At 41.5% G+C, this 15,905-nt stretch overlaps 1 protein-coding gene across 1 annotated transcript in view; it reads right to left on the reverse strand.

Annotated features, from left to right (window-relative positions):
* The window catches only part of LOC145341258 (uncharacterized), a 183,085-nt gene that overhangs the window by 89,870 nt on the left and 77,310 nt on the right, over window positions 1–15,905 (reverse strand). Inside the window, exons 8-14 of the mRNA XM_080186185.1 lie at window positions 14,384–14,440; window positions 11,105–11,140; window positions 7,800–7,862; window positions 5,446–5,481; window positions 3,716–3,748; window positions 2,142–2,213; window positions 474–527 (exon numbers count right to left, since the gene is read on the reverse strand). Of these exons, the coding sequence (XP_080042311.1) occupies window positions 474–527; window positions 2,142–2,213; window positions 3,716–3,748; window positions 5,446–5,481; window positions 7,800–7,862; window positions 11,105–11,140; window positions 14,384–14,440 (351 nt within the window). The remainder of the gene's footprint in view (window positions 1–473; window positions 528–2,141; window positions 2,214–3,715; window positions 3,749–5,445; window positions 5,482–7,799; window positions 7,863–11,104; window positions 11,141–14,383; window positions 14,441–15,905) is intronic.

Below are 15,905 nucleotides of genomic sequence, written 5' to 3' on the forward strand. Positions count from 1 at the left end.
TGGCTGAGGCAGCATTTATTGTCCATCCCCAAGGGCATTTAAGAGTCAACCACATTGTGTGGGTCTGGAGTCACATGTAGGCCAGACCAGGTAAGGACAGCAGATTTCCTTCCCTAAAGGACATTAGTGAACCAGATGGGTTTTTCTAACAATCAACAATGGCTTCATCGTCATCATTAGACTTCTTTAATTCCAAATTTTATTGAATTCAAATTTCACCATCTGCCATGGTGGGGATTCAAACCCAGAGTCCAGAGCATCACCCTGGGCCCCTCAGTTAATAATACTGCGACAATACCATGACCTCTCTCTATTTCCCATCCCAGTTACCCTGGGAAGATGGTAATGATCCCCTTTCTTTGATTCACTTCAGCCTCTCTGATGATAGCAGTTTCACAATAATGGGAGGTTGGAAGCTTTAGGGTTATAACACAGCAACAACAAATCCAAACAGGAAAATGCTTTGTACTCACTGACTGTCCAGGAAGTCCCATAGGCCCAGGAAGCCCACAGGGGCCTTTCTCACCCTGCAAAATAAGTTATTTTCTTTTACATCAAGAGCTGATTTATTTATTCAGCCAACATTATGTATACAAACGAAGGCATGAGTAATTTTTCTTTAGTTCAAAGAATATATTATGCATGCATACATTTAACAGAGATTTATCTGTATGAATTGTGCAGGTTAAAGATTTATTAGAAATCTCTTTGTAATACACCAATATTCAGCATGATTATTTGTATTGAATCATTTCATGATGCTGATACAGCATCAATGTATTGTTCCACTGCAACAAACCCCAATCACATTAGGAGGTTAGGATCTTTCTACTGTCAGTTAATGCCACTCTTGTCTCGATCCACATGGTTGTATGTCTAAGGGCTGGAATTCTCTGGCCATTCTTGTTGGCAGGATTCTCTGGTCCCACCAGTAATGCATCCCCTGCCATGTGTTTCCTGGTGACGTGGGGTGACTTCAACAGGAATTCCCATCGAAAGCAGCGGGACTAGAGGATCCAATCACAAGCGAATGGCATGCTGCCTCTTGCTGCTGAGAAAAATGCTGAGGGAAGGCTATATAATCTTGCCCCAAGTCCCACAAGGACTTGAGCACAAAATTCAAGGCTGGCACTTCAGTAAAGTACTGAGGGAGTGCAGCACTACCAGATGTGCAGTCTGCTGGAACCTGCTTTTTCTCTTCCCACCAGGCGAAGACGAAGGCAGAGGGAAGTAAGTTTGTATTCCAGGTAATAGACAGAGATGGGCTGACTGTAGTGTATTGGAAATTGCATTGTGCATTTTACCCACCTGAGGTTACCATACATAAATGGCCAGCAGAGGGAGTTTTCTAGGAAGATTAATAAAGGATCCAGGTCTAATAGGATCTCAGCTAGCAGGTGGCAATTGTGAGAAACTGGTTGGCCTCTCTGGGCCCATGCAGGGAGAAGTGTCGTTTGCAGGCAGACTGGGCAGTGTCAGTTGAAACGAGGATGAGGGAGAGAGCAGCAACTAGAAATACAAATCCAGACCTTGTGATATTCAGATGATGCCCTCGCAGGGTGCTGCCCTGTAAGTCGTGCCTTCCTTTAGAACAAATATTAAACTGAGGTTCTTTCTACCCTTTCACGTGGATATAAAGAATAGCGTGGCATTGTTTCAAAGAAGATCTGAGCTGTTCTTCCTGGTGTATGCCTCTCAACCAATATCACTAAAACAGATTATCTGGTTGTTAAAATTTATTGTTTTTTGGAGTTTGATGTGTGGAAATTGGTTCTGCAGTGTGACCTATAATTTAACAATGACTACACTTCAAAAATCTTTTATTGGTTGTAAAGCGATTTGGAACATCATAAAGCTGGGAAAGGAGCTATATAAATGAAAGTCTTTCTTTTTCATGTTCATGGGAGCAATATTTTAGTTATTACTACTGCAGATGTTTTAATTCAAATATTTGGTTATGCTAAGTAGTATGCTGTTTTATTTTATGATTGGTTACTTGCGACATTTTGCATTAATGAAAAGTACCTACATTGTTGCTATGTGTTACGCGTGTGAATGGCGCTATTATTAAAAAGACTGTAGATCACGATGCCACAAGATCGTAATGTGGTTGCTGAATGCCTGCTCCTTGTTAATTATACCTGAGCGCCTTTAAAGACAATTTCTTCCTTTGGCTGGATGAGTTCAACATGTCCTGGGTCACCTTGTTCACCCTAAGGGGGAGAGAACAGGCAGGTGGTATAAATAGTGGGAATGACATACAAGCAGACGGCAATGTTTATAGAACGGAAAGAAGAACTTGATGCAGCTCCACTTCATTCTTACACGATCAATCACAAAAGATTTAGGGCACAAGTTACTCACAAGGGAAGTTAACACAGGCTCACTTCTGCTTGGAATTCTCCCTCAGCCTATACCATCCTTGAGCCTAGCCTGCAGACACTAAACAAACAAGCTGTCATCATATCTGTACAATGGTTTTGTCTGCTCTAAAAGGAAATTCTAAATAACTAGAACAGTGACCTTGTTGCCAAACCATCACATTCAAAAACATAGCCTTTTTTTTGCGATGGTTATCCTTTATTGGCTCAAATAGTAATGTTTTCTCTGCCCAATACGTTTTTCTATTTTTCGTCACTGAGGCAACACAAGAGAAGGAACAGAAGAACACAAAATCATGATTGTTTATCTGAAACAAGCCCGAGGGGAGGGCTGCTGAGAAGAGACTTTGGCAAGCTCAGCAGCCCATCCATAGATATCAATCAACTCAGTAACTAGCTCCAATATGAAATAAAGTAAGGGGTAACTTGCAGTCCGTCGCAGCCACTTGTATCCACTTAATGGATAATAATGATGTAAATTAGTTATTTAATTTAATTCCATTATGAATCAATGGAAGCAATGCCAGTACATCTATCCAAGGTGAGACAGCTGTATATCTCTTTGACAACAGGATTAAATGTTACAGCTATAACTCAGTGCTGAGCTATTGACCCAAATCCCAATGATCTAGACAATTTGGACTAGACAATCCTGAAAACTCAGTTTGGTTAGGGATGGACAATGCAAGTCCATAATGTTACTTCAAAAGCTTAAAATTTACAAATTGGAAGTTTATCTGTGGTTACTATCCTTTCTCAAAAGTCCCAAAGTAGAAGAACAAAGAACAACACAGCACGGGAAACAGGCCCTTCGGCCCAATGAGCCCGCACCGCCATCTTAACAATGTGTTTTTCCTCCTCCACCCTTGACCCATGTCTATGCTTATGGTACCCCCATTGGAAACGAGATTAAGGGAAGAATAATTTAGCTTTTAAAAGTTTTGGAAGTTTATTTATTAGTGTCACAAGTGTCACACGTTAATCCTGCAATAAAGTTACTATGAAAATCCCCTAGTCACCACACTGTGGCCCCCTCTTCGGGTACACTGAGGGAGAATTTAGCATGGCCAATGCACCTAACCAGCACATCTTTCAGACTGTGGGAGGCAACCAGAACACTCAAAGGAAATCCATGCAGACGCGGGGAGAACGTGCAGACTCCGCACTGACAGTAACCCAAGCTGGGAATCAAACCCAGGTCCCTGGCTCTGTGAGAAAGTAATGCTAACCACTGTGCCACCGTGGCACCCCTAATGACTATGGGGAATATTTTTAAAAAGCTATTCCATTGTATAAGAAAATACTTGTGGAGAATGAAACATGTATCCTCCTACCTTCTCGCCTTTCTGGCTCGGAAATCCCATGCCCTGCCAAAAATGATAAAATATGCATTTGAGAAAAGAAATTCCCATTGAGACTTGTTTGGCAGGGTTTGAAATCAGCAGCGAGTGACGCCTCAAATACATTGAAAGATATCACTTCAAATCACAAGATCACTCAAGGTAGATAAGTCATCTCAGCTCATCCATCCAGAAAGATCTATCACAGCATCTAACAGCTATGTAGATAATTTCAGGGTTTTGCTTCCCTTACCCAAACCCCATTTTCCAGTTTGAGCTCTTGTGTACTTGGATGCCCTCAGCATTTACCAGGTATTAAACCTTCCCAAATTCCACTCATAATTTCTCTTAGTAACACATGATAATTGCCATCAATCTTAGAATACTTGTGCTGCAGTCTGTCAAGGGTCTCAATTCCCCTCTTCCCAAAATTGAGAGATTAGGAATTAATGGAAAACTGATTACCCATTTGTTTATATCATATGAGGCTGCCTGATTGAGTTCCCTTGGATATCCAAAAGTACAATTTTTCTGAATCTTGTCTTGTTCCACCCAGTGGAGGCTGACTTTAGAGTTACAACAAAGCAGAGGGACTGAATCCTACCCCAAAATATAAGGTGACTCACGCTGTCGGACAGCTTGGTTGGGTAATTAACTTGGTCCTGTGTCGGTTCAGATCATAGAATCCCTGCAATTTAGAAGGAGCCCAACAGAGCACCTTACTCAGGTCTGATCTGCCCTTTCCCCAAAACCCCATGTATTTACCCAGCTGATCCCCCTAACCTACACATTTTGGGGCTCTAAGGGGCAATTTAGCATAGCCAATCCACCGAACCTGCACATCTTTGGACTGTGGGAGGAAACCCGTGCAGATCAGGGGAGAACATGCAGACTCCACAAAGGCTGGAATTTAACTTGGGTCTCTGGAGCTATGAGACAGCAATACTAACCACTGTTCTACCGGCACAACCTTTTTTACACAACCTCTACGCTCCCCGTCAGGGAATGGAACACTGATCTCCCACATACAGGCGGGAATGATAACGACTATACTAAAGAGGAATTCCAAATATTCCCACCATTACTTGTGTACCAATGAAACATTTTTTTCCATAATGTTAGAATCACACAATCCTAGAGTGCAGAAAGAGGCCGTTCGGCCCATCGAGCCTGCACTGACCACAATCCACCCAGGCACTACCCCCATATCCCTACATATTTTACCCACTAATCCCTCTAACCTAAGCATCTTAGGACACTAAGGGGCAATTTTAGCATGGCCAATCAACCTAATCCGCACATCTTTGGACTGTGGGAGGAAACTGGAGCACCCGGAGGAAACCCACACAGACAAGAGGAGAATACGCAAACTCCACACAGACAGTGACCCGAGCCAGGAAACGAACCCAGGTCCCTGGAGCTGTGAAGTAGCAGCGCTAACCACTGTGCTACCATGCCGCCCATGTTGTGGGGCATCACCAATGTTCTATGGCAGCATATCCTGGATAAATGTGTCATAACCAATCATTCAGACTAACACTATTAATACAATTAATTTGTGAGAAGAACATCCAATATTGCTTAGAATTAGACTTAAAAATACAAGTTATTCACAGCTTAGCTCTTCATAAAGAAATAAACATTATACGATTAGTTGAAGACTTTATCAAATTAAACATTCAAGCTAAACAATTCTTCAGACCACAGGATAGTTAAAAACTTACCTGGTCACCTGGTAAGCCTTGAGGACCAGGATGTCCCTGGATAAAGAATTTATAAATATTAATTCAAGTATTTTCTTTGGGATGAGGAATCTAGGCATATGCAAATAGAATATTATTTGTTTTTCTCCAACCCGGGTTTCAATGCCAACATTTATTCTTATCAATGATTTACTGAATTAACACTATTTATTTTGAAATGTCTTAATACTTTGATCCTCATACAGTTTTAGTGTAGGACCATTAGTAATCACAGACTCGCTCCATCGAAATAATAAAATTCTATATTGTGTACATTTCCAAGTATATACAAATTATAAACTAAATTATAAAAAATATTATTTAAACATATGAACGTACAAATTATGTGAAGGATTAGGCTTTTCGGACCTTTAAGCTAGTTCTGCCATTTGAAATGATAGTGGCTGATCTGATTGTCCACTTTCCTGTTTATCCCCTGTAGTCTTTAACTCCCTTAGTTAAGAATCCAACCAACTCAGCTTTAAAAAATTCAACAACACTGCCCACCCCCCCATCCTCCACAGCTCACTGGGAAGAAAATTCCACAAACTAATGACCTTCAGAGAAAAATATTCTGTCTTAAACGGAGACCCCTTATTTTTAATCTGTGTCCTCAAGTTCTAGTACCTTCCAACAGGGGAATCATCCGTTCAGCATCCACCCTTTCAGGAACCCTCAGGATCTTACATCCTTCAATAAGATCACCTCTCATTCTTCTAAATTCCAATGGATACAGGTTCAACCTTTCTTCATGAGATAACCCCTTCTTTCCAGGAATCAGTCGAGTGAACGTTCTCTGCACTGTTTCTAATGCAATTAAGTCCTTTCTTAAATTAGGAGACCAAAACTCTGATATAGTACTCTAGTTTTGTTTTTACATTCATGGGAGTTGCTGGTCAGAACAGTATTTAATGCCCATCCCTAATTGCCCTTGAGAAGGTGGCGATGAGCCGCCTACCTGAACTGCTGCAGTTCATGTAGTGTATGTTCACCCACAGTGCTGTTAAGAAGGGAGCTCCAAGATTTTGATCCAACCACAGTAAAGGAATCATGATATAGTTCCAAGTCAGGGTGCTGTGTCTCTTGGAGGGGTCTCACCCATGCCCTGTCCAGCTGTAGCAAAACTTGCCTACTTTTATATTCCATTCCATTTGCAATAAATGAAAACTTACAAAAAAATGATAAATTATAAAAGTATAAGGTTCATAAAATTAAAGTTCTACACATAAGAAGTATTTTAATAATGCTTCCCAAAAGCACAGATGCCAGTGAGATAAGCATTCCTGTCTATCACTGCCGGGTGAGACTGTCAACCCACTGTGCACTGCACATGCAGTGGCAGCAATTCACTCTCATTCTCGAATTGAGAAAAGCTTACAATGAGAGCACAGGAGCAGGCCATTTCCAGCCATCCTAACAGTGCCCAGTCCAGCAAAGTTGATTTTGTCAGATTCTTTCTTGAGTGTTTGTGGAGTTGGATCCAGGAAGAACGTTAACAGTAGTTTGATGGCCCTCATTAAATCTTGAGTTTATGGTAAACACATTGCTGATGGAATTTCTCCAACTTTTTCATGTGTCACTAAGTATGAAGATGTTAACTGCTTTGTATACTAGGGCTTTTGTTAATTCATTGAGGTCTTTGTTAATGAATCAGAGTTTGGGTAGATCGCCAGATGGTCAGTGTCATGGGTGCTGCACACTGACAGTCAGCATTGTGGGTACAGTGCAATAATGGTCAGTTAAATGGCACAGCGCACTAATGGTCAATGTTGTGGGTGCAGCATCCTGATGGTCAGCATTGTAGGTGCAGTGCCCTGATGGTCAGCATCATGGAAGCAGCGCACTGACAGTCAGCAACATTGGCGCAGTGCACTGATGGTCTGCATCATGGCCACAGCATCATGATGGTCAGTGTTGTGGGCACAGTGCTGGACAGTCTGTGTTTTAAGTAGTTCCCAGGGATGAATCAGCACTGTGAATAGCTCCCTTTAGACCACGGAATTAACCTCAGTAACTCCCCACCCAGTAGACCGACTTTTATTTGCTCAATTATTTCCAACACTACACAGTCCTATGTCAGTCCATACTACAACCTCAATACTTGCAGTATCTCACTTGCCCCCATGTATTCTTTCAGCACAAAATGTTGAAATTAACCTGTTTTCAGGATGGTTCAATCCTTTTTTGTGAAACTGTCATGATCTCATTTAAAACAGGTTTCTCTGCTGCATGGATTAAACCGCCATAGCAGCTCCTTATTCTGATGTCAATTATTGAACCCTTAGGTGTGCCCAGAAAATAGTGAAGCAAACTCATTTTAGTCGTAATCTACTTACTGGAAAACCTGGTGGACCTCTCGGTCCTTCAGTACCTTGGGCACCTGGATTTCCTGGATAACCCTAAGAGAGAGGAAAAGAAGAATGAATTCCTGCCATTGATGATCAATGATAACAGGACAAGGATAAAGCTTGCATTTGGTACAAGACTGATTCTACAATCAGATCGAACTTTCAAAGCACAGACACAATGAACTGAATGACTCCCTTCTGCTACTTCATTCTTATGATTCCATTTCTGCCTTTTAACACATTGAAGTGTCATTATTCTCAGGAACTGGCATCGCTGATTAGGACGAAATTTTACTAATCTACAAATTACTTTTTGTCGTTGGTTAATGTTCATAAACAGCTTGAGAATAAATGAAAAAAAAATCATTAGTTCAATGTTAATTAATGTTCCAGCCAGCTTGCCCCAAACAGAAACCATTGTGTTTCACTTCATTACGTTTCACTGTTTGATCATCATCCATCTATACTTTTCTTTCTATAAACTTTAATCTGCTCATAATCAGCTACACAGTCACATTCTTATTAAACATGGAATATTGGTTGTGCTGTATTATTATAACTTGATTTAGAATTAAATGCTCCAATTGTTCTCTAACACGTGATCAGAATTGTTGATAGCAGCTTCACATACGTTGGCATTACTTTAGTGAATGGTGAATCAGTACCAGAATTCCTTTCCTTTTCTACCTCTACTCAGTCTACATGGGTTCAATCTCTCTAACTCTGCATTTACTAACAGTAAATTCCATCAGCACTGCTCAGTCTGGATATACAATTGGTCCAAATTGCTTTGAGCACTACCAATTTTCCTTAAACTCATCACTTGGCCACTTAATTTGATATCGTCCTTGTCGTGTGTTTCCAACTAATTAGTGCCTTCAGTTTTCGGCTTCCAAGGCAGCCTTTGTCTAACAAGCTACTCTTCTATTAGTTCCACTAATCTTCCACAAAAGTCAGACACACGGAGCTAATTTGATAATGTATACATTATTGAAAAATAGATCTTGTATTTTCTGAAGTAATTCAAAGTCTACGATTATATCATCAATTTAAAAACAATTTTAAAAAATAATTAATTGCTTGATAAGAACATTTTAATTTCAGTAAATCGTGGTTTTAATTGCACATTTAGTTGTTACTATTGTTATCATTTTGCTAAGCACCAGTTTTGTTATGGCTATTTCTGACTGCCCTGTTGGGTATATTTGGTGTCTGTTTCTGACTGTGTGACAATAGCTTGGATTTTCCAGCTCCGTCGTTGCATGGGAGATTTGGCAGCCAAATTAAAACTCAAATGACTTTTGGTACGACTGGATGACCCCAACAGTGAGCAGAGCTGGAAGATTCCTCCCTCCTTTTTTTTTTGTTCATTAATGGGATGTGGACGTCGCCAGCTGGGACTAAAATTTGTTGCCCATTGCTAATTGCCCTTGAATTGAGTGGCTTGTTAGGCCATTTCGGGAAGCATTTAAGAGTCAACCACATTGCTGTGGATCTGTAGCCAGGATGTGGAGATGCCGGCGTTGGACTGGGATAAACACAGTAAGGAATCTGACAATACCAGGTTTAAGTCCAACCGATTTATTTGATCGTAAAGTCACAAGCTTTCGGGGTTTGGCCCTTCGTCAGGTGAATGGAGAGTTCTGGCCTTTGACAGACCATATAACAGCACAGACAGTTTACAGATTACTGATTAGAATGCGAGTCTTTACAGCTAACCTGCTATTCAAGTCTCAAAGATGCCGACAATGTGAGTGGAAAGAGCATTAAGCACAGGTTAAAGAGACGTGTATTGTCTCCACACAGTACAGTAAGTGAGGTTTTGCAAACCCAGGCAAGTCATGGAGGTTACAGATAGTACGACATGAACCCAAGATCCCTATTGAGATGTCCTCATGTGTGCGGAACTTGACTATCAGTCTCTGCTCAGTGACTCTGCGCTGTCGTGTGTCGTGAAGGCCACCTTGGAGAACGCTTACCCGAAGGTCAGAGGCCGAATGCCCGTGACCACTGAAGTGTTCCCCAACAGGAAGGGAACAGTCTTGCCTGGTGATTGTCGAGCGATGTTCATTCATCCGTTGTCGTAGCGTCCATGCATCTGGCCCATCAAGTCTGCACCAATCACAATCACACCCAGGCCCTATCCCGGTAATCCTACTCATTTACCCCAGCTAGTCCACCTGACACTAATGGTCAATTTAGCATGGTCAATCCACTTAACCTGCACATCTTTGGACTGTGGGAGGAAACCAGAGCACCCTGAGGAAACCCACGCAGATACGGGGAGAATGTGCAAACTCCACACAGTGACCCAAGCCGGGAATTGAACCCGGGTCCCTAGTGCTGTGAGGCAGCAGTGCTAACCACTGTGCAACCATGTCACCCATGGTGAAGATCATTAAACTTCTAATTCCAGATTTTGATTGAATTCAAATTGCACCATCTGCCGTCGTCAAGGCATTACCCTAGGCCTCTGGATTACTAGTCCAGTAACAATACCACTACACCACCACTTCTCCAATGTTCATCGCAGTGATTAATCAGCCGGGGCAAAGCTTGATTATAAGGTGGATAAATTAGCACAAAAAGCATTGATGATTCAGCATGTTTGATTTAATGCCATATTGCAGAGTTGTCAGAGGTACTCAAAAATCAAACACTTGAAAGGCAAAGGAAAATAAGTTAAAGTTACATTTCAAGCCATTCCCATCTTCAGTAAAGGTATGTATTCCTGAGTAGAATGTTAAATGTATCTGACTGGATGGCATCCTGCCCGAGCCTGAACCCTGTTTCCAAATGACTCAGATCTTCCCTCCAGATAATTTCTTCCCATTGTCTCTCAGACTTTCCTTCCCAATGTTCCTTTCCCGGCTGTGCCCTGCTGCCTCAGCATTTTCCTGCATCACATTCCTGCCGTTACCCAGCTCTTTTTCCTCTTTTGGATATTCCCTCCCCAAATTCTGTTCTGGAATTTCTGTCTCTGTAACTACAACATGTAACACGTTAACAAAAAACACTGCAAAGAAAGTAATACATTAAAGTTAAAAGCAAATTACTGCGAATGCCGGAATCTGAAACCAAAATGCTGGAATCTGAAAGCAATGCATTAAAGTTAAATGTGATTAATTGTCAGGCCTAATTGAACACTTCCCCTCCTAGTTCACAACATAACCTGATTCATCCTCCGCATCAGATCATTATCTTTAATCACTTGGAGAGGTCTTTAGTCACTGCTTAGCAGATAAAGCCAAGGGAAACATTAAGCAAAAGTAAGGAAAGTCATTGTTACTTACAGGCTGGCCTGTTTGCCCTGGAAATCCTTGCTCTCCCTAAAGAAAAGAGAACAAATTACTCCATTAATTTTCTATGTAAATGCTTCCATTGTCTATAACGCAAATCTAACAAAGTTTATCTACCCAATCAGATTAACCACCCAGTTATTAACTGCTGATAAATTCAATTTCCCACAATTTTCATCCACAGTCGGCATTCCTAACATTCTGCTTTGTATCTTGGTGCAGAGCCTCCATTAGCTGTTCCCCACAAACAGTTCCTGTGTTCTACATTTCCATCATGTATTTTGGTATATGTAGGTTAGATTTGTCTAGTCGTTCACAGTCAATGAGTAGAAACCCTATCTTTGTAATCCTCTATAACCCAATGTTCCCCACTGTACAGCCACGATATTCTGTTATTTTTCTGGATGCAACTGTTTTAAAGTACTGTTCCCCGCTGGAGCACCTTCATCTCATACTGTTGCTTTGTGTGCAGCCAATCTACGTAACCCAATACCTATCCTGTATAGTCTTCTGCTCCTCAATTTAGAGTCCTGGGCTGGATTTTCCCAACAGGGACAGGATAAAAAAGTTGGAGCAGTTTCTGAATCCTGAACTCAACCGCAGGTGAGACATCTCCTTAACTGACATGAAAAGTTCCCTTCTCAATTAAGGCAGACTCCTTGAAGTTAGAGGGCTAATCAGAGGCCTTCTGGTTTGAAAGGAGTAGCAGAGAAGTAACCAAGAAGGTGCTTCAACACTGAGGTGCCCTCTCCCAAAACACTCTTAAAACTGTGTTTTAAAAAAAGTTCTTTCAATCAGCCCGGTGGATGGATAAGGGGGATCCCTTCTCCAAGGTAGTCAGTGGCTGCCTTGCAGGGATGGCCTCTATGGCTGTCTGGGGTGCTGCTACACACCGTCACCCACCCCTCCCCTCCCCTCGCACCATCACCAGTGCGTATATACCTTAACTGGTCCCTGCCAGTATGGGGAACTGGCAGCTGCAGCAGAAAATCCCAGTCGGCCTCTTCAAGTAGGCTTAACAAGACTCTTATCAAGTTTGATTGCTGTGCGGGACCCAGTAGCGCTACCAGTTACAATCCTGCCCCTGTGAATTGGCTGGCAATAGAAATAGCATTGGGAAAGCGGAAAGTCAACCAACGTCAGCATTTTTTGTACTGGTCTGCCTTCGTTCTCACCCTCAGTGGGGCCCAAAAATTCTACCTACTTTGTCTCACTATTTCCACTGTGAGGTCTCTAGATATACCCTTCCATCATATGAAAATCTCTTTAGAAGGAGACAAACTTTACTTGATTTTAAATGGTTCTGGACATTCTCAGATAACATTGAACAGGTGTCTACGTGTCATCCATAAGAGCTTCTCATTGAGTTGCTTGTCTGCAACATTCAGTCAATAACGGTGAGGAAATTCTAGCAGACCATCAAAAGTAGGAGCTTATCCTCTTCATCACCAGCACGTTGGCTGAAATTTTCCAGTGCTACCCACTGGCTGGATCTTCTCATCCCATCAAAGGTGACACCCCGGTAGTGCACCAGGAAAACCATGCAAAATGCCATGGACTTTGGCAGAACCGGAAGACTCTGCCGGCGGCCAATAGCAAACTGCCTCCGCTGCCAAAGAACATGTTACAGGAAGGGGTACAGGGGCACAGAAAATCCAACCCACTGTTTTCCTTTGGGTGGAAAATCAACCAGTCAACAATTTCCTGACCAACGTTTGCCAATGTTCCAAGCTTCCTTTGGTTTAGTAAAATTAGCTTGAAATCAGAATCTGGTTGGTTTGACAATTAAAGCAATTCTCACCCAGTTATGTTGCCCACACCTTTACCCACAAGTTAGCCTACAGTATATCATAAAAGTTAAGCAATCAGGTGAAAATACACCATTTAAAAAGTAAAGAAGTTTAATATAGAAGTATGTGCACGTGTGTGTGAACCAGTGGATTAAGGCCTCTAGGATGCCTCCAGTTCAAATATAGTCTGAGCATATTGGTTGTGTTCTATATTGATTGCGCAGCTAACAATTATTCAACTGATTACTCAGACTAAATGCAAGATTGTTTTTCAAGCAAATAAACTGAGCTGAACAGACATTGGCAATCAAACATTGAAGCATAATCTCATTTTTTAACAACTGTCGAAAAAGATACACCAGTAAATTCAATCACAATCATGACATTATTGCACTAATTTACCGTTCACACTGATTTGCAATAAACTCGAACACAGATTTTCAACAATTCGAATTGAACGTAAATGACTCAAAGCAAAAGCATCCAGTTTTCTGTGGTTAGTTAATTCGCATAGGTTCGATATTCTTCAGCTATTGCCATGAAATCTAACCTCAATTTTTACCTATTGCCTCTTATTTTCCTTTCCCTTCAGGCAAAGTAAAGGCTACGTTTCTGTCTTCCGCATCTTTGTCCACAACTACTGAATTATGTGGATACAGTAAAATCATAGATCATAGAATCCCTCCTGTGCAGAAGGAGGCAATGCAGTCCATTAAGTCTGTGCTGATCACAATCCGACCCAGGCCCGAGTCCCATAACCCCACATAGTTATCCTGCAAATTGCCTTGACGCTAAAGTCAATTTAGCATGGCCAATTAACCTAACCCGCACATCTTTGGACTGTGGGAGGAAATCAGAGCACCCAGAGGAAACCCACGCTGACACGGGGAGAATGTGCAAACTCCACAGAGATAGTGACCCAAGGCCGGAATTGAACGCTGGTCCCTGGCACTGTGAGGGAGCACTGCTAACTGCAGAGCCATCGTGGTCTGCTTTAACTGGATATACATCTAATTCATGTACATACTGATTAGCTATCATTTCTTCCTCCGCATCAGAAAAATGTTTAATAATTGTTAGCTTTTGTCCCTAACTGGTGGCTATGTCAATACCTGCAATGTTGCTATTCCTAAGTATTCCCAAAGCAGTGCCCCACCCTCATATTGCTCTTCTGTCTTTTCTTCTGTAAACCGCCATAAACTAATGGTGGAGTTTATATAAAAGCTAGCTAGTACAATGATGATATACAAATTGTACTCTCGTTCGCTATGGCTCAAAATGTTGAATAAAAATTTCAACCACGCTAATTTGCAGGACACAACAGTGACAAGAATGGTACAGCAAGGACACAAAAAAATATAATTTTATCCATAAGTTCAGTATCAACGAAGCTCAAGACGGCCTATTTTTTTCCTACCCAGGCTACAGTAGAAGGAAAGGGAAAATAGTGAACAGTAAGCAATGCTTTAAACGGAACACTCACCTTTACATATGTAGGACATATGGAATCTCCTTTTGGCCCTTTTGGCCCTGGAATTCCCTGCAACAAATATGGGACAAGTTTTATACGAAATTATAAAAACAAATAGCAATACCAACATTTTTTGACATAGGCATCTTACGGATCTTACCAAAACATATTCATACTTTAAACCTTAGTTATAATCCAATACTAAATATTAACCTACAATTTATTAAACGCTTGCACTGTGAGTGAGTGAGGCCTGTAATATTTTTTTTCTGCTGCTTCCAAAAATTTAATGCACTTAAACATAATTGTTGAACTTCTGACTAGTTGATTTTCCAGTTCGACCTCCAAAACGCCACCAACTGAGCCCTATTGCCAAGAAACCCTTCTGCTGTCACTTCATGCTGAAGAGCCATCTTAAATTTATCAACACTCTTAGCCTTTTCAAAATACTCAACTTTTCCCTCAGTTGTTCACTGCTTCCCACGTTCACCAATTCCACCTCCCTCTCACATTTCTGCTTTGTACCTTCATCCCACTGCAACTCTAATAAGCATTGTTAGTTTACTTCTGTGGCTGACAGACAGAAGAAATCCAGTCTCCTGGGGTATAGGCCTATTGAAAAACACATACCAATCCAAAGAGATCTTGGAGAGGTGGCTAAAAGCATGGTCAAAGAGGGCAGTGTCTTAAATAAAGAGAAGCAGAAGTTTTTGGGGAGGGAATTTCAGAGCATGGGTTCTAGAGGAGCTGAGAAAGTGGTGCGAACAGGTCAGATTCAGAGGAAAGGAGAGGCTAGGAAGATAGGAATGTGTGGTGGTCGGTACTAGCTTCAATGTGCCATGAAAAGAACTCAAGGATTAGAATTTCTAATTAAACATATTGGAAGATTGAAAACAAATGTAAAACAGTGAGTACAGGTATAAAGTGGAAATTGATGTTAGCGAGAACAAGACATAGTTAGCTGAAATTTAATATGTAGGGAGCAGGAGACTGTGGAATACCAGAACAAAATATTTTAGATGCTGGAAATCTGAAACAAAACAGAAAGTATTATAAACGCTCAGCAGATCAGGCAGCATCTGTGGGGAGAGAAACAGAGTTAATGGGCGGGATGTCATGGCCTCACTCGAGTGGGACCAGAAATTCCCAACCAGAGCCAACGGACATTTTCATTGTCTGCCCCTGGCCTGCTCCGATTCAATGGTGGGTGAGAGGGTAGAATTCCAGCGAATGTTTTGGGTCAATGGCCTTCTGTCAGAACTGGGAAACATTAGAAACGTAATAGATTTTAAGCAAGGGGGGACGGGTGGTTGGGGGGGCGGGGCGGGGGGGGGGGTGGTGGTGTTAAAGGTGGAATACAAACAAAAGAGAAGTTCTGTGATAGGGTGACAGGCAGGAGACATTAAATGACAAAACAGGTGGAAATGTAAGTCCAAAGGTAATGGAACAAGTAAAGAAACAAAAGATGTGTCTAGAGAAGATGTGAATAGTAGAATGGTTAACATCTTCCATCCAAAAGCAAAAAAAAACAACA

Source organism: Carcharhinus amblyrhynchos, chromosome 3 (genome assembly GCF_965287045.1).
Source record: "Carcharhinus amblyrhynchos chromosome 3, sCarAmb.v2.hapA, whole genome shotgun sequence".
Taxonomy (NCBI): Eukaryota; Metazoa; Chordata; class Chondrichthyes; order Carcharhiniformes; family Carcharhinidae; genus Carcharhinus; species Carcharhinus amblyrhynchos.